Source organism: Myotis nattereri, assembly GCF_964212035.1.
Source record: "Myotis nattereri genome assembly, chromosome: 14".
NCBI lineage: Eukaryota > Metazoa > Chordata > Mammalia > Chiroptera > Vespertilionidae > Myotis > Myotis nattereri.
In genome coordinates, this window is record NC_138089.1 from 22,094,570 (window position 1) to 22,113,463 (window position 18,894).

The 18,894-nt window shown below is 45.2% G+C and overlaps 1 protein-coding gene across 2 annotated transcripts; it reads right to left on the reverse strand.

Annotated features, from left to right (window-relative positions):
* Positions 1–4,604: 4,604 nt before the first annotated feature.
* On the reverse strand, positions 4,605–18,782 carry PHF7 (PHD finger protein 7). Of its 2 annotated transcripts, XM_081106438.1 has the most exons (11): positions 17,890–18,782; positions 16,402–16,497; positions 14,938–14,990; positions 14,446–14,537; positions 8,234–8,335; positions 7,774–7,898; positions 7,138–7,297; positions 6,476–6,582; positions 5,889–6,005; positions 5,359–5,483; positions 4,605–5,148 (listed from the first exon to the last, which is right to left on the reverse strand). In XM_081106438.1, exons 2-11 carry the CDS (start codon positions 16,437–16,439, stop codon positions 5,084–5,086), a joined length of 984 nt encoding a protein of 327 aa, XP_080962564.1. In that variant the 5' UTR covers positions 16,440–16,497; positions 17,890–18,782; the 3' UTR covers positions 4,605–5,083. The 2 variants fall into 2 exon arrangements, with proteins under 2 accessions (XP_080962564.1, XP_080962565.1); XM_081106439.1 differs by lacking the exon at positions 5,889–6,005 and having other exon boundaries at positions 17,857–18,736.
* Between the last annotated feature and the right edge of the window lie 112 nt (positions 18,783–18,894).

The following is an 18,894-nucleotide window of genomic DNA, read 5'->3' on the forward strand; positions in this document are numbered from 1 at the left end:
CTTATAAACCACCACCCACAGGCCACGGTGCCAGTGCACGTGTGGTGGGAGGGCTGGGCAGAAGAGGGACAGATCCATATCACCGCATACCCCTCAGGACTGGCAGTCCCCATCTTGGGGATGAAAGGAGGGCAGCTGGGTTAGAAGGGCTACTGTGGGTCTGGAGAGACCATGAAGGCAATCCTGCCTAAGGATTTGACCTGTGATGGAAGTGTCATTACTAACTCTCATAATAATCTCTAAACACAACAGGAGCACAATTCATGAATAAACTCAAAGGGATGTGATTCAAACAAGTGAAGAGCAGTAAATCCTGTGCATCCAAAAATAGAAGCAAGCTTTTCCCTAGCCACTCTCAACCTTCTAGGTCTAAAGGGTTATGGTCTTCCTCCACAACATGCTAACAGTGCCCTCTGGTGTTTGAGAGCAAAACAAGGCATGTGAATATACAGGGTATGAGCACATCCATCAGTTCAGCGGATACTGAACTGCCTCTGTCTGTGGAATCCCGAGCCAGACACCAAGAGGGGAATAAAGGTTAATAAGACAGACAAGCCCCTACCCATAAGGGGCTTCCAATCTAGTGGGAGAGACAGATCTACAACTGTAGACCAGATGGAGAATGACGTGGGCTGCAATAGGGGTATAAGTGGAATCCAGTGAGAGCACCTAGGGATGAAGAACTGGATCTTGTGCTGGGTCCAACAGGCTGAGGATAGAGGTTAGGGCCCTTCGGACTGTGAATCCCACGATGAGGGCCCACTATGTCAGGGTAGCCAGGGCAGAGTGCCCAGAGTGAGGCATCCTGGGAGATGCAGCTGAATGGAACCATACTCGTGGAAGGCCTTGGATGCCAATCTCAGTGGGGGCCATCCTAAGTAAAGAGCTAACAGATGTCTTATGATAATTTGCAGAAGGGAAAGGGGTGGATGTGTCAGCAAAGTGAGTGGACCTAGGAAACCATGCAGAGAAAAGGCTTTTGCTGCAGTCTTATGAGGCCCAGGGGTCTGAACTGAGCATTGGCGATGGGATGAAAAGGAAGGCAAACATTTGACAACAGTCAAATTGACAAGAAAGAGGGTGGTTGAGCATAAAAGGAAGCAGGAGGAGATTCTGAGGTTTCTGGCCCTAGTTTATGGTTCTTACAAAGGTAAGAATTAGAGGAAGGAGAGCAGATACTTTGGGAAAATTTTATTAATATCTATTTCAATCCTTCACAAGTGAACTATCTGTTCTAGGTCCTACGCTATAAAATAAAACAGTAGTTAATTCTAATAGGCACATTATTTGTGAAAATAGGTATTTAAAATATACAACATGAGCCTGGGCATCTTGAAGTGCCAAAAAAGTAAAGAGGCACTCAAAAACAACACAAACACACACTAATAAGGATATGTGAAAAGGACACAGGAGCTCCCAATGGCCAAAGCTAGAACAATTCGAGCAACAAAATAAAGTAGTATTGAATTATAACCCAAAGTATACTATACATATCCACGAGTCCATACTGATACAAATGATTAGCAAAATAAATAACTGGGAGGGAACAGGAAAACCTCCTGTGCAGAAGATTTTCAAATAATTTATGTAGATACTCTCTCCTCAAGGAAGGAGGGGGAATAAGTCCCCATTCATTCCTTGTAGGCTACATAGCGTAACTTCCTTCTAAAAGGTACAGTATGGAAAGGAGGGGACAAGGAGTAACTTTACAGTGGAGAAATCTGACAAACACTACGTTGGCCAGATGATCAAGATCAACATCAACAGTGAGAAGTCATGTTGATATAGTATGTAACCTCAATATGATGGGATGACAAAGGCACTTTAACTGTCTGTCTTCCTCCCCAATCCCATAGCCCTAGTTTAATCATAAGAAGAACATCAGAGAAATCCAGATTGATAGGCACTCTATAAAATACCTGACCAGTACTCCTCAAAACTGTCAAGGTCATCAAAACCAAGGAAAATCTGACAAACAGTTACAGCCAAGAGGAACCTAAGGAGACATGATGACTCAACTCTATGTGGTATCCAGGATGGGATCCTAGAACAGAAAAAAGACATTAGGTAAAAACTAAGGAAATCTGATTGAAGTATGGGCTTTAGTTAATAACAATGTATGGACATTGGTTCATTAATTGTGATAAATGTATTACACTAATGTAAGATGTTACTAACAGGGGAAACTGGGTTTGGGGTAAATGGGGATCCCCTCTAATACTTTCACAAATTTTCTGTAAATCTAAAACGATCCCAAATTAAAAGTTTATTTAAGAAAAAAAGCCCAATTATCTAGTAGAGAATGACTGATTATTATTAGGCCCAGATGATGAATAGCCTATAACAATGAGGTTGGCTATTCACATCAATGGAGAATAAAGGTGTAAGAAATAGTTAATAGATGTGAGGTGCATGTGTGTGTGTGTATGTGTACCAACTGCACATGGAGATCGGGTAGCTGAATGTCTGGGTGACAAAAAGCACCACTTATCCCTACTTCCCCTGCCATAAGCTCCACCTCCCACCCACTGCAGCTGGAGTCCAGAAGGCACTGTTAGAAGACCATTACTTTCAGTTAAGATCATGTTTCTCACACTTTAGTATACAAATTAACTCTTTTTAAAGGAAAAGATACTACCCCGGATGTCTGAGAATATGCCTGGAGAAACTCTAGATTAAGAAACTAAAGTCTTAATCTTGAAAGTGTCTTTTCAGTTGTGAATCATCACTGCAAGAGTTGATTCTTCAAGACAAGCAAAATACTGTTTGCAAAATAAAAGTCCACATTAATAAACCTCATCACTTGCAGAGCTTTGACACAGAGTCCTTGGACATCTAGGTCCTTGAACTCATGGGAGAGAAAATGGAGAAAGAGGGCATAGTCATGGGGAGGCCTAGGTTGATAATTGGCAGGCCCAGGAAGCAGCAGCTCAGAAGGAGTAGGTTCTCAGAGGCAGATCTTCCAGAAAAGAAGTGCAACTGAAGTGATCTGATACTTGGACTATGAGGAAAATTGTATTTTGAAGTAATTGATCATGTGGAACATTTGGGAAGAATTACCCATGGGTATATAGCAAATAAAATATAGGCAGGTGCCCTAGCTGGTTTGGCTCAGTGGATAGAGCATCAGCCTGTGGACTGAAGGGTCCCAGGTTCGATTCCAGTCAAGGGCACATGCCTGGTTGTGGGCTCGATCCCCAGTTGGGGGCGTGCAGAAGGCAGCCGATCAATGATTCTCTCTCATCATTAATGTCTCTCTCTCTCTCTCCCCCCCTCCCTTCCTCTCTGAAATCAATAAAAATAAATTTTATAAAAAGGCAGGTATTTATTTCACTAAAAAATGTACAGGAGAGGAAAAACAATCATGGTATATTGCCTGGCTTAAAAATGGTGATGCAATTATAAAATAGAATGAAAAGGGGAAGGTTTAAAGGTGCTAGAAATTTATGTAACATAATAGGAAGTCAATAATGTCTAAGATTCCTAAAGAAAGAAGTGGCTGGGCGGGCGTAAGGGGAAGAGATCAACCGAAAGACCTGTATACATGTATATAAGCCAAACAAATGGACATGGACAACAGGGGGATGGGAGCATGAGTGTGCGGGGCGGGGGGGGTGGGGGGGAGGTTAAGGGTTAATGGGGGGGATGAGGACACATTTGTAATACCTTAATAATAAAAAAAAAAAAAGAAAGAAAGAAGTGGCTAAAAGAAGTGGAAAGTTGTTGCCTTTAGGGAGGACTAAGAGTAGGAAGGGTGAGTCAATAGACTATTTTTCATTATAATCCTTTTTGTGCTTCTTTAAGATTTTTAAGTCTATATTACTTTGTTTATATACTTAAATAACAAAAAGACACAAATTACAATCCCCCACCACTGTCGTGTGATTCCAAGTGAAACTGTTCAAATCTGAAGGCGAGCACCATGCACAACTCGATATAAATCTCCAGGAACAGCAATATTTGAGCCAAAAACCCCATCCTCTGCCGTTAGTGACAATGACCCAGTGAGCCCCCTAGAACTCACTATCTAGTGCTGGTCCTGAGTTCGCCCTACTAATCCAAATCACACAAAATCATCATAAACAAACAAACCTGAGATAGGTTCTATTCCATTTCTCCCAAGACCTTCAGCCAGATTCTCATCCTAGCTGCCTGCTTACTGTAGCTGTCTTGACCTGGCTCCCTACCTGCCGGAAATGCCCGAGTCACCAGGCTGAGAAGGTGTGTGTGGAGGTGTGTCTTCACTCATGCTGTGGAGGTTAGCGGAGTCCCTTCTGCCCCACATGAGCACGGCAGTCCCTGGCCTGTTTGAGTCCACGGCCCCAGGCCTTGTAGTAGTGGCCTATTCTCAGTCCAGTGTGGACTCCTTTGCTGGCTCACCTCCCTAATGAGAACCTGTGTGTTTATTTGCACAATGATGACATCTATCTCTATAAAGTCGATTTCCCTGCAAAATACTTCCCTCCAAAGCAATGTGTCTATATTCTAAATTGAAAATTCTACATTTAAGTCTTTGATTTTGTTTTCCTATTCCCTCATTCTACCCTCCAGATTCCTTACTGTGCTAGATAAAATCCAGAGTGAATTTATAAGGAGACACCAATGGAGAGAAAGCCTTTATTTGCATAACAAACCTGGGTGAAGTAAGAGAGGCATATGAGCACCAGTTGAGGGTGGAACAATCCTGGTGGAAGAAGAGAAGAGCGGGCCTTCTGGGAATCAGACAGACAGAGCAGAGGTGCTAGCTACCATAGCCATACACATGTACTGCGGTTGGCATCTGGGACTTCTCTTTCCTTGTTCATAGTCTCACTGCTGCCCCCCTTTCCTGGTCTTACAGTCCCAAAGGGCTCCCTTCCCAAACTTGGTGGAGGAGCACAGCTTTGTAACCAAATGTGCTTGGCAGCAACTACTTAGAAGCTGTTACTTGTATTTGTTGCAGCTTTTAGTGATTTTGACACCCTTGGACCACCAGGAGTGGCCCCTCCTGCCACCAGAGGATTCTGGTTTTTCTAATAAAGAAGGTTCTGGCCAATCAGTCCAAGAAGGGCCCGAATTCTCTTCCAGGCTGGTGTCTCTGCAGTCATGCCCCCCCAGAGTAGAAGGTGCTGCAGCAGGGGATGTCACCTGAGTTTTCAGATATGTAGTCTGTGGTGAAAGAAAGGTGGGAGGGGAAAACTCAGCCCTCTCTCTCCCAGGTGCAGGTCCTTAAGCCCCTCCATAGCCACTTTCTTTCCCAAACTAAAGGCACCATGGAGTCCCCATCTGGTGGCATGCCCTCCTCCTTTCTTAGGCACCACAAGTCCCCCCATCCCCATCCCACCCCAGTCCTTAGACCAGACCATCCCTCAGTCCCACCTGTGACTTTAGGCGAAGGTGCACACTCCTCACACTCCCATTTCTTACTGTTGGATCTAAGAGAGGAGCAGTCCCTATGGGTTCCACGGGATCCACATGTAGCACATAGAACAAGGCTCCACCTCCTACAGGAAGACAAGGAAGGGTTGTGGGCACAAATATAACACTAACTACCGCTTCGGGATGTCACTATAAGGTAGGCCTTTGCTGAGGGCTTCCCAGGCATCGTTTGCTGTACGTTTTACCCATGATGAATGTGTGGCTGTGTGCTGATCTCAGGACCTTGCAGTTAGGCACAGACACTCGAAAGGCGGATTTGAAAAGGAATTGGCCCTGAGTGTCTCTCCACTGGGCTCAAAGAGAAGCAGATCTGCAGAGGGGCCTGTTCACGTGAATGAGTCCCGGGCTGCGATGTGTTTGCCCTGGGCTCTGCAGACAAAAGTGAATTCTTTGCTCTTAATAACTGTGCCAAGGTCTAACTCTAAGATGGCACTGATGAGAGATCTTTCTAGCCAGAAGCCTTTCCCTACCCTTCGTCCTCAAAGTTGTCTCTGCCTTGTTCATACAGACAGATGGGGGCATCACAATGCTGATAGCGCTGATACAACTCTGAGAAAGCCCCTGGTTCGAGTTCCCAGGCAGCATCTCTGCAGTGGGAGAAGAAACAGTAAGGGACACATCATTGGTTGGTGAAACCACTGTCCACCTGGGGAGAACTAGAAAGAACTCAAACTAGCACAGCAAAGAAGTTCAACAGGCTGCCTGAATAATTTCAGCAAGGTTGGGAAGGTGGCCTAACAGTGGGAGAGGGTTGAAGCCAAATGAATGGAACATGGGGGTTCCTTAGTTTCACACTGGAATTGGAGAACCTACCCCTCACCCAGGGAATTCTGATCCCCAAAGCACCCTTTTCAGAAACATGCCTATCCCCCAACTCTCAATCCTCCCCCTTTCCTTTTGATAATTGAAACGCTCTCCCTCTACCCATTTCCTCTTCACCATATAACAATGCCTTGGCTGCTTCTTCATTCTCCAAACTATCCTCACGCTCACCTCCTCTCTAGAAATCTAGGCAACCCAGTTCCTGGCTCAATTCCTGCTTTAGAGTTTCCACTACCTGTCTGGAATGTGAATTCCCATTCTTAGCATTTCTTGAGGAAACTCTTCTCTATTGTTGCATTGTGGACATTTGAAGAAATGCTTTGCTGATGTGTGGGCATATTTCTGTAAGAGAAACATGGAAAAACTTTGTGTTTGTAAAAACTCTATCTTTGAGGACCTTATTTCCACCTTCACCCTCATCTCACAAAGAGAATGTTGCTAAGAAAGCCTGACTGGGGCTTACAGGAAAAGGTATTTGGGTGGGTTAGGGTGGAGGGCTGCATATTACAGTGCTAGACCAGGGACCAAAAGCTTAAGAAAGTTCCCAGGAGTGCCTTAGCTGTCATCTCTGGCCACAAGGCTTGGCAGTGCTAACCCAGTAGGGCTCGGGTACCTGAATATGTTTCTCTTTCCTTCCATCCGAGGAAGCAAGCTGATTTGGAGGCTACTTGACTCATTCTACGATGTTCTAGTCATCCTGAGGATTTTTTGCTCAGTCTAAATCTTATCATGAAGGAGATCCTATAGGTCAAGGGTGACCAGAGACTGGGCTTACTTTCCTCTGACTTCCTGGAACCAGCCCTGCATACAGGCCTCCTGTTGAGATTGCCTGAGCATTCCCAGGGGGCTCTGAACTAGGACAATTGTGGAAGGTCCTCTGGGCAGAGAAAGCCCCACCTGTATGCACTTGCGGTGGTAGATAGTTTGACTACAGCATGGACTCTGGATGTTTTCAACACTTGCTTGGGATAAGTCTTCACAACACAAGACGCAGCTTTCCTCTCCCACATTCCCCCGGTGGATGTCCTGTGTTGGGCGATGTTTTTCACAAAATGATCTGTGGCAGAGTAAATAAATTTGGTTTTGATTTACCTTGATGGAGTTTTCCAGCTGCCTGACTTAGGGAGGGCAATCAACTTCCCAGGCTGGTGCCCAGAGAACCTCCTCCGTGCTCAGAGGGGAGGGCATGGAGAGGAGGAGAAGGAGGGTGAAGAACAGCCTTCTCACAGCTGCTCTCCCACTGAGCAAAACTCCCGGGACTACCTCTACAGCCCCTCTCATTCCTGAAAACCCCACTTCCTTCTGAGCAGCTGTCTAAGAACCTCAGCTGTTTGTAATTTAAGAAGGGGACGGAAGGAAGAGGTAACCCCTGTGAAATTGCCAAGTCAAGACACTGTTTCTCATTATTGAATGGAGGGACAGATTCCCTGGTGAATCAAAACAGGCCCGTGAGAACTAGACTCTGATTTGACTAGTGGCTAATTAAAAGCAAGTTGCTAAAGGGCAACCCGACTTTTCCCCTTCATCACTCACTTGTACTCTCCAAAAAATTGTGAAAGGCAACCCCTTTCTTGGCCACAAGGGAGATGGAAGTTTCTGACGCAATGATCCTTCTGGCAGTTGATGGCAGCTCCCTTTTTCTTGCACACAAAGCAGATCTGCAAATGAGATCCCAGGCAGTGCTCAGGATCCCAAGAAAGACAAACAGACATTCTGTGGAATGTCATTCTTTGGAATGGAAATTCTGTGAATCAACGAGCATTCCCTTTCCTCAGTGGACCTGAAAGCTCTGGAGCTTCAAGCAGCACTGAATTATTTTGTTTTCCCAGGATGTGGCCCCCTCTCCTCACTTAGGATACTATGCCCAGAGAAGCATGGAGCTTAAGAGAAGGACTACTAAATTAGCAACTACGGGAAAAGAACCGAGGCAGGGGTGATCAGGGAGGTATGAAAAGAGGCCTCGCCCAAGGCCCTCATTCCAGGGGATTCTAACCTTCCTAGAAGCCCGGGCTGCCTCCTTTTTGATGTCTTCAGGCAGGAATCCGTGGAAACCTCTGTTAGACTGGCCCCGCTGAGGCAGCTTGCTAGATAGAATCTGGGGAGTGGGGGGCCAGCAGAACCAGGCTGTCAACATTGATGATCAGTGAAAAAGTGCAGTGGGGTAGAGGAGGACAGAGTAGAAACAGAGCTTGGTGGAATATATATGATTTTACAGACTAATTTACTTAATAAAGGCTTATGTAACCTTAACTATAAGTTGGATGCTCTAAGTCAGCAGTTCTCAACCTGTTGGTCACAACCCCTTTGAGGGTTGAACGACCCTTTCACAGGGGTCGCCTAAGACCATCGGAAAACACATATATAATTACATACTGTTTTTGTGATTAATCACTATGCTTTAATTATGTTCAATTTGTAACAATGAAAATACAGTCTGGATATCAGATATTTACATTACGTTCATAACAGTAGCAAAATTACAGTTATGAAGTAGGAACAAAAATAATTTTATGGTTGGGGGTCACCACAACATGAGGAACTGTGTTAAAGGGTCGTGGCATTAGGAAGGTTGAGAACCACTGCTCTAAGTGCTTTTCAAATATGAACTCATTTAATCCTCATAACCACCTTAAGAGGTGGGTACTACCATCACACCCATTTTATAGGAGAAATTATGTGACATGCTCAAGACCACAGAACTGCAGGACCTGAGCTCTTACCCACCTTTGGGCCTCTCATTTATTAAGGGCTGCTTTTGTGTGCTGAGCACTTTGGGGAAACATTCCCTGGGTATTGACTATTTTAGGCTTACCACAACCCTGTGATACAGATGCTAGTGTGATCCTCATCTTACAGAGGAGGCCACTGAAGTGCAGCACGGTAAGCAAGCATGGCTGGGGTCACACAGCAAGGAGGCAGAAGAACTGGCATTCACACCCAGGCCCCCAGAACCCACACTCTTACCCCTTCTGCTGTATTGACCCCTAGGTATAGAATAAATACTCTTCTCAGAGTGTGCTTTGTATAGGAAGGGAAATGGGGCTTTAAAATGTTCTAATTGTAGTCACTCTGCCTTATTGCGAAAGGGGAGGAATTGAACTTTTCTTTAAAAACACATTTTAAAGGGCCCTTTGTTTCTGAAAAGCCCCCAAAGCAGAGTCAAGAATGGGAAATCAAGGAAAAAGAAACTAAACTGTTATGTATTCATAAATAACGCATGTGTACATATATGTGTTCAGCATCCCAGCCCCACTCCAAGAATCTTCCAAAAATACTGGAGAGGGTGCTGGACTTCCTACAGTAATTGCATGTTATATGAATAGGGATTCAGGTTATTTCAACATGAAAGAAAAGGTGACCCTACAAGGTTAGACAACTTGACACTTGGATTATAGCCGTATATTCTCAATTAGGCTTAAAACATATCTATTTCAACACTAATTATCTCAGAGCTTTAGGACTTTATGAGTGATTTCAGTTTTATATATACTTTTAAGTATTACTGTTTTCTACACTGCATTAATAAACAGGAAAATCAACAGTGAAAGATTACAAACAGCCCTAGCTGGTTTGGTTCAGTGGATAGAATGTCGGCCTGTGGAATGAAGAGTCCTGGGTTCGATTCCGGTTTAAGGGCACATGCCTGGGTTGCAGGCTTGATCCTCAGTAGGGGGTGTGCAGGAGGCAGCCAACCAATGATTCTCTCTCATCATTGATGTTTCTATCTCTCCTTTCCTCTCTGAAATCAATAAAAATATATTTTAAAAAAGATTAGAAACAATCTAAATGTCCTTTAATAGGGGTTTGTTTTAATACTTTTTTGGTGTAACCATACCATGGAATACCAACTAGCTATTAAAAAGAAAAAAAACTAGATCAATATGTTAAATATGGAATGACCATAAAAAAGCAAAATACAAATACAAAACACTGTGCATAGTGTATTTTTATGTTGGAAATGTATGTGCTTGTAAATGCACTGAAATTAATCAAGACCTGACACCAAAACCAGAAAGGAAAATCACAGACCAATCTTTCTCATGAGCATAGATGTAAAAACGAAACAAAATTATTAACAAATTGAATCCAGCACCATATAAAAAGGATAAAACATCATGACCAAGCAGGGTTTATATCCGAAATGCAAAGTTAGTTTAACATAAAACAATTCAAAGGCTAGAACAAATCACATCAACAAATTAAGGGGGAAAATCATGAGCATCTCAATAGATGCAGAAAGAAGTATTTGACAGAATTCAAAACACGTTCATGTTACCCTCCAACAAACTAGATATAAAAGGGAACCTATTCAATATAATGAAAAGAACCCATGAAAAACCTATAGCTAACATCAAATTTTAAAGGTGAAACATTAGACACTGTCCTCTGATGTTGGAAACAAGACAAGGATATTTACTCACATAACTTCCATTCAACACTAGATTGAAGGTCCCAGCTAGTACAAAAAGTCAAGAAGAATAAATAAAAGACATAAAGATTGGAAAGGAAGAACTGTCTTTATTCACACATAATTATATACATAGGAAATCCTTAAGGTATTTACAAAAAAACCCACCAAAAATAACTACTGAACTAATACTTGAATTTAACAAGATTGCAACATATAAAATCAATGTACAAAAATAAATTGCATCTCTATATACCAGCCACAAACCTAAAAATGAAATTTTAAAATATCATAAAAATCACAAAATATTTATAAATACATTTAACAAAAGATGTGCAAGTCTTCATTAAAAATAATTGCTGCCCGGCTGGCATGGCTCAGTGGCTGAGCTTCGATCTATGAACCAGAAGGTCATGGTTTGATTCCTGGTTAGGGCACATGTCCAGTTTGTGGGCTTGATCCCTGGTGTGGGACGTGCAGGAGGCAACTGATCAATAATTCTCTCTCATCATTGATCTTTCTTATCTCTATCTCTATCTCTATCCCTGGCTGGTTTGGTTCAGTGGATAGAGAGTTGGCCTGTGTACTGAAGGGTCCTGGGTTCGATCCGGTCAAGGGCACATGCCTAGGTTGTGGGCTCGATCCCCGGTTGGGGGCGTGCAGGAGGCAGCTGATCAATGATTCTCTCTCATCATTGATGTTTCTATCTCTCTCTCTTCCTTTCCTTTCCTCTCTGAAATCAATATAAATATATTAGAAAATTGCTAAGATATATTTTAAAAGACCCAAACAAATGGTGCACTATATCATGCCCATGGTTTGGAAGATTCAATATTGTTTGTCCATTCTACAATGCAATTCCCCAACACAATTCCAAAAGGCTTTTTTTAAGAGAAAAATTTAAAGCTAACTATAAAATTTGTATGTTAAAGGAACTGATAACCAAAACAATCTTGGAAAATAATGCAACTTACAATACTTAATTTCAAGACACTCCAAAGTCACAATCAATACAGTGTTGCCCTGGTGTAAGAATCGACTTACAAATCAATAACATAAATAGATCACTAAGATGCACAGGTATATGGTCAATTGATTTTGAAAAAGACACCGAGATAATTCCATGGGTAGGCAAAGATTTCTTGGGACACACAAAAAAGCATTAATGATAAAAAACAAAATTGATAAACTGGACTTCATCAAAGTTAAAAACTTATGTTCTTCAAAAGGCATCATTAATAAAATGAAAACAGAAAATCCCAGACAAGATAAGGTTACATTTCTGGAAGAGATTAAAACTGTAATTAGAACAGACTTATTCAGCCACTCTTCTCTTTCCCATCAAAACTGACTTGTTCCACAGATTCCAAAATGGCGGCAGAGTAAGTAGAAGCTACACTGGCATGCTCCCAGGACCAAACTGGAATTACAACTAAAATACAGAAAAACCATCCTGAATAATCAACTGAAGACCAGCTGGAGAGAACCCTGATAACCAAGGACGAAACGTGGAGACCACATAGAGACTGGTAGGCAGTGCGGAGGTGCAAAAGGCTGGCTGGGCTTCCCAGACAGCAGCTGAAGTTCCGGAAGGATATCTCAGCTGTGTGGGGTGCTCACTGAGACCTCTGGGGTCTAAAGAAAATGAAAAGGCAAACCACAACAGGGAGGAAATAGTCACAATACACGTATCTGAAAAGAGACTGGTAGCCAGAATATATAAAGAACTCTTAAAGCCCAGCTGATGTGGCTCAGTGGTTGAGCATCAACCCATGCACCAAGAGGTTGCCAGTGTGATTCCCAGTCAGGGCACATACGGGCTCCCCTTCTCCCTTCCCCTCTCTCTCAAATCAATAAAAAACATTGAAAAAAGAAAAAAGAATTCTTACAACTCAATCAGACAACAGAATCCAATTTTTAAAACGGACAAAATATTTGTTCAGACACTTCATAAAAGAAAATATGTAAATGGCCAATAAGCACATGAAAAGATGCTCAATACTTAAGTCATCAGATAAATGCAAATTAAAACCACAGTGCACACACCTTGTAAAATGGGTAATATTTAAAAGACTGACAATATCAAGTTCTAGCAAGAATATTGTGCAACTGGAACTTCATAAATTGCTAGTGGGAGTGTAAATTGGTATAACCACTTTGGAAAGTGACTTGGCAACTTTACATAAAGTTAAACACAGTTAACATACAACCAGTAATTCTACTCCTAGGCATTTGCCCAAGAGAAGTGAAAACACATGTTCACAAAAAGACTTGTGCATGAATGTTCACAGCTGCTTTATTGATAATAGCCCCCAAATGGAAACAATTTAAATGTCCATCAACAGGTGGATAAACAAATTAAAATATATTCATACAACAGACTACTATTGGGGAATAAAAAGGCTACCAACGCATGCAACAACATGGATCAATCTCTCAAACACTGCATTGAGTGAAAGAAGCCAGACACAAGAGTAAAAATTGTATGATTCCATTTATATGAAGGATAAGAATAGGCAAAAGTAATCTACAGATCAGTGATTATCTCTGAGGGGACTGACTGGAAGGGGAGGAGGGAACTTTGTAGGATGATGGAAATATTTATTTAGATTCAGTGTTTACATGGGGACATACATTATATATAACACTAGGGGCCCAATGCACAAATTCGTGCACCTTGAAAGGAACTGAGATGTGAGGCTGCTGTGGGCACAGGGGCAGGTTTCAGCCCATCCTCTGCACCCCCACCCTGGCCCTTCCTGCCTGGCCCCTTCTGCTGCGTCCCTGGTCCCATCTGCTGCAGTCCTGCTTCTGCTAACGTCACTCCCATGAGCTAATGATGCCGGCCCCACTCGCACCTGCTGAGCAATTGGGGCCAGCACCCAGCAGCGGGTGCAAGCGGGGATGGTACCGTCAGCTGGGTGAGAGTGTCAGCTGCTGCCCCGATCGCGCCTCAGGAGCAGAGGGAGGTGGAGAAGCCCTGAGGGGCAATTAGGGCCAGAAGCCGCTGCTTGCACCCGCAGACGGTGCCCAGCAATTGGGGCCGGCGCTGGGCGCCAGCAGCGGGTGCAAATGGTGGCTCTGGTGCCAGCAGTGGGTGCGAGTGCTGGTTGGGACCGTGGCACGGGAGCAAAGAATTTTCAGTAACCACCAGAGGCTTGCCCTGATGACAGTGACTGGCGCCCTGCCTTGGTCTGGTGCTCTCCACTCACCTGCTCCACCATCCCACTGTGGCTGTTGCCCGCCATGTTCCACGTGCACCCCCTGGTGGTCACCGGTTGTTCAGTTGTTCTCTACCTTTCGGTCTATTTGCATATTAGGATTATATATATACAGTGGGGCCTTGACTTACGAGTGTCCCAACTAACGAGTTTTTTGAGATACCAGCTGTCTCTTGGCCGATTTTTTGCATTGAGTTGATAGAGTAATTTGAGTTAACGAGCTCCTTAATGAGCTCGGTCTTGGAACGAATTAAACTCGTAAGTCAAGGCCCCACTGTGTGTGTGTGTGTGTGTGTGTGTGTGTGTGTGTGTGTGTGTGTGTGTGTATATAGATGGGGAAAAGGAGAAAGATGGGGAATACTGTTTTGGGAAGAGACTTTTTATTGTATATATTTTTATATTGTTAAGATTTTATACCAGGTATGTATATTACTATTCAAAAAATAGATTTTAAAAGAAAAAATGTATTAAGGAAAACAAACAGGGCTGTGGATCTGAGGCTGGATACAAAAACAGAGAACAGACTGTATAGCAAAAGCGATGAGCTATTCAAAGCAAAGGGGGCCTTATACTCACAAGACAGAAATAGTGCACGCTGAGATTGTCTTTCTGAAGAAATTCCCCTAATTTTTCAGGATCCCCAGGTTCTTGGAGGCATAGCCGGCATACTGGAAGACCGAACGTTAAGAACTCACTTTGGGAGCATAACCATCTCTCTGCAAACTCAGAGGAGGACAGTATTGGGAAGAGGGTCATTTTGATAAGGAGGGAGGTTGGGATGAAGTGTTGTTTGGTATCACTTGGTCTTTATATCATTTTGGCCACATTTGAAGGAGTTGGCTACAATTGCTCACTTCATAGTTTTTTTGTCTTAAGTGGCCTTATTAACTTGTTTCTTGAACTTTGGATGTGACATTTAAAAATTACACACCCTGAGTTCTCAGCATCTTAGATAATCTGGGAAGGAAGTAGGATCGACAGTGAGAGGACCAAGTTTGCTGCCCTATACAGGCAGTCTTTGCTGAGGCGGGGAGCCATCAGCTGAACAAAACCTCCAGTCTTTCTTACCAGGCCCTGAAGATGGCTTCCCCTGGGTTACCCTCCTCGTCTTGGCAGATTTTCTATACAAGAGAAGGAAGAAGTACAGGGTAGTCTTTGAGGATTCTGTCAACATTCTTGTAACATTTCCCTCAAAATGCCATCCATGGGTCTGATGAAGTATCAGAATATCTAAAGATTAAGACATCAGTTTCTTTTTTTATTTCATATATATATATATATATATATATTTTAAATTCTCACCGAAACCAGTTTGGTTCAGTGGATAGAGCGTCGGCCTGCGGACTGAAAGGTCCCAGGTTCGATTCCGGTCAAGGGCATGTACCTGGGTTGCCGGCACATCCCCAGGAGATGTGCAGGAGGCAGCTGATCGATGTTTCTCTCTCATCGATGTTTCTAACTGTCTCTCTCCCTTCCTCTCTGTAAAAAATCAATAAAATATATTTAAAAAAATAAATAAATAAATTCTCACCTGAGGATATGTTTTTATTGATTTTAGAGGAACGGAGGGGGTGGGGGAGAGAGAGAGAGAAACATCAATATGAGAGAGATACAATGATCAGCTGCTTCCTGGACACACCCTGACAGGGATGGAACCAACATCCTAGGTCTATGCCCTGCCCGGGAATCGAAGCCAAAGCCTTTTGGTACACAGAATGATGCTCCAACCGAGCCACCCAGCCAGGGCTTCTGTTTCATAGTTTTTGAAAGCATAAGACATACCTACTGAATTGCTTGAATTGTGTGAGATAGCATCCATCTTTCTGTTCCTGGTGCCTGTATTGACTATGTTGATTGAATGAATTCAGGAGCAAATTCCCTTTTACTGTTTCTTCTGCCATCTACTCTGAATCTCAGGTGGTATCACATTCACAAAGCATAATTAAATGATACTAAATTGGGTTAATAATTTCCTATTGTTAGACATTATTCATGTGTTAGCTCAATGAATCTATAGAATGTTCTTAAAAGTGCTATTGCCCTGCTCAGCGTGGCTCAGTTGGTTGGATGTTGTCCGGTGTACCAAAAGGTTGTGGGTTCGATTCCTGGTCAGGGCACATGCCCAGGTTGCAGGCTCAATCCCTAATAGGGGGAGTGTAGCCAATCAATGTTTTGCTCTCATATGAATGTTTCTCTCCCTTGCTCTTTCTCTGAAAAATCTTTTAAAAAGTGCATCCTATTATTTTGCATATTTTCCAGATGAGGAAATGAAGGCATAAGTAAATTAAGTAACCTATCCCAGGTAACCTCATTAGCAAGTGTTAGAGCCAGTATGAACCTAGGAGTAGGGTCCAAGAGCCAGCACTTTGCTGGGAGGATAGGCTACCAGGCAGCTTCTAGAATACCAATGGTGTGTGCCTCCACACTACCCAGCCCTCGTTCCCGACACCATGCAAAGGGCGGTAAAGGTACAGTGCATACCACAGGCCATGGAATAATGTCTCCCAAATTCCCTTAGGTCACCTACTTTACCTGAATCTTCGACACGCCTTCTCTTTTATAGGCTTCATTCGCTGCAGCCTCTCTCGAATTCTATTTATTATGAGGATAATAGAGGCTCTTCCAGCTCTGAAAATGAACAGGGCTTGGTCAGCAATTTAATCCTACAGTTGGTGATCAAGTTCCACAGGGTCAAAGCAACAGATTATAAGGGACCCACCCAGTATCAGTGCTAGTAATAGCCAATAGCTATTAAAGCGTGTCAAGAACTGTTCGGGACATTTTACATGTGTTAACTGACAAAGCCCCCCGCACCCCCCCCCCCCATGCCCAAGGTGCCATTATTATCCCCATTTTTTTAAAAATATATTTTATTGATTTTTTACAGAGAGGAAGGGAGAGAGATAGAGAGTTAGAAACATCGATGAGAGAGAAACATCGATCAGCTGCCTCCTGCACATCTCTCACTGGGGATATGCCCGCAACCCAGGTACATGCCCTTGACCGGAATCGAACCTGGGACCTTTCAGTCCGCAGGCCGACGCTCTGTCCACTGAGCCAAACCGGTTTCGGCCCCATTTTTTTTTTAAAGTATTTTATTGATTTTTTTACAGCGAGGAAGGGAGAGAGTTAGTTAGAAACATCGATAAGAGATCGATCAGCTGCCCCCTGCACACCTCCCAATGGGGATGTGCCCGCAACTAAAGACATGCCCATGACTGGAATCGAACCCCGGACCCTTCAGTCCGTAGGCCGACGCTCTATCCACTGAGCCAAACCAGTCAGGGCTCCCCATTTTTTAAGATGAGGAGACTGAGGCACAGGGAGGTCACAGAGAGGCACCTGCCTCAAGTCAGAGGTACTGCTACCACTCAGCCTGAACTGGCTAACGGGCTCTTCGTTTTCTTTGTGCCCGTTAAAATCACGAGGTGGCCCTCAGGGAAAAAGCCTCCTTTGGCCCCCGAGTATGGGTGCCGTAATTCTGCCCAGTAAAAAGCCAGCCCCGCTAGTCCTTTCCTGGGAGGCGCCCGTGGCATGTCAGCTGCTTAGAGCAAGAGCTCCCTCTAGTGGGAGACGAGAGGTAACACCGACAAACCACCCCTGCCGCCTTGCACCTGGCTCAGGGGGCTGATGAGGTTTGGCCTGTTCTCAACCTTTGTCTGAGGAGAGGACACCCCGCCGCCCCCCGCCCTCCCCCCGCCCCCAGCTCCCACCTCCCAGTGTCAGCGGACTGGGAACTGGGCTTCCATTGGCCAGGGCGACAAAAGTAGCAAAACCCACGCCTATGATGCAGCAAGGGCTGTTTCGCCAGGGGAGAGGGGAACTGAGGGAATCAGGTCACGCCAGAGACAAACACCCCAGGACCATGTCCTCATGGCTGGGGAGCCCTGAGCATCTCCCAGGACTTCCAACCGCTCTGTCGGAATACAACCCGAGGCTAGACCGCCCGTCCTTCCTCGGTCTCCTCTTTGAACCCACGAGCTGCACCTGCAGAAGCAATGACATCGGATGGCCTCTTACTCAACGAAGCGCTTGGACAGGCGGGAGGAGAAGGGCGAGCACCGGGGGGTCCGCGTGAGCTGACTGAGGGGCGGCTCCGAGTTGTTGGGGAGATCCCGACCGTCTAGCAATAGAAATAAAACCTGGACACTTCGGTTCTTTGCATCGCTGGGCCAAGACGGTTCCCGAACGGAGTTCTGCGCACACTGGTGGTTACAGGGAGGAGCCACAGTCTTCACAGCACGTAAGGAGGGACGATGCAAAGGCGGGCTTCCGCGAGCGGCTCGGGCGGAGATTTCCTGACCGGGCGGTGCTCCTTCGAAACGGTTACCGAGTTGTTTTGCTGGACAAGTGCTGGGTAAAAGCTTGCTGAGAAAATGAAAAATAAATAAGCGTGTTCGGCCCCGCCGCCACAAGAATAAACAATGATTACTTTGCAAAATAGATGTCGGTGTGGCCACAACCGTCCCTCCGAGGTAACCGCCGGCGAAGGGGCTCAAGAAGCATCCCGAGAGTGCCGGACCAGGGTCATGCCGCGCCTGCAGGGAGGCTGGTGCGGGCCGGGCCGGAGGTCGCCTCTGCCGCTCGCTGCTCACGGTGCACGCGGGCCGCCGCTCCCGGCCAGGGCCGCCCGTCCAGGTGTCGACGAGGGCGCCTGTGTCTCGGAGCTTTATTCGTTGTAGCTTCCTCACGGGCGGCCGCCCCGCGCGGTGACTGCGCGGGCGGAGGGGCGAGCGCGCAAACGGGGGCCACGCGGGCTGCGACCCAGGGAGACTGCGGCCCCGGGGACTACCGCTACGGTGACGGTTGGCGGAGGGGAACCGCTAACGGCCGCGCGCCCGCCCCCTCCGCCGCGCCCCTTCCCCTCGCGCCGCGGGCGCTACCACCGCGCGCCCCGCCCTTCCTCTAGCCACGCCCCTTCACGCGCCCGCTCTCGCGCCACTGGCGCCACCACTACTTGCCCGCCCCCTCCTCTAGCCCCGCCCTTCCTCTAGCCACGCCCCTCACGCGACCGCTCTCGCGCCA

Coding starts and splice junctions, on each gene's coding strand:
- PHF7 (XM_081106438.1), bottom strand. CDS start 16,439: ATGAAGCCTATAAAAGAGAAGGCGTGTCGAAGATTCAG. Junction 6,583..7,137: donor ACCACCGCAAGTGCATACAG/GTGGGGCTTTCT, acceptor TTTCTCTTACAG/AAATATGCCCACACATCAGC. Junction 6,006..6,475: donor GGAATTCACATTCCAGACAG/GTAGTGGAAACT, acceptor CTCCCACTGCAG/AGATGCTGCCTGGGAACTCG.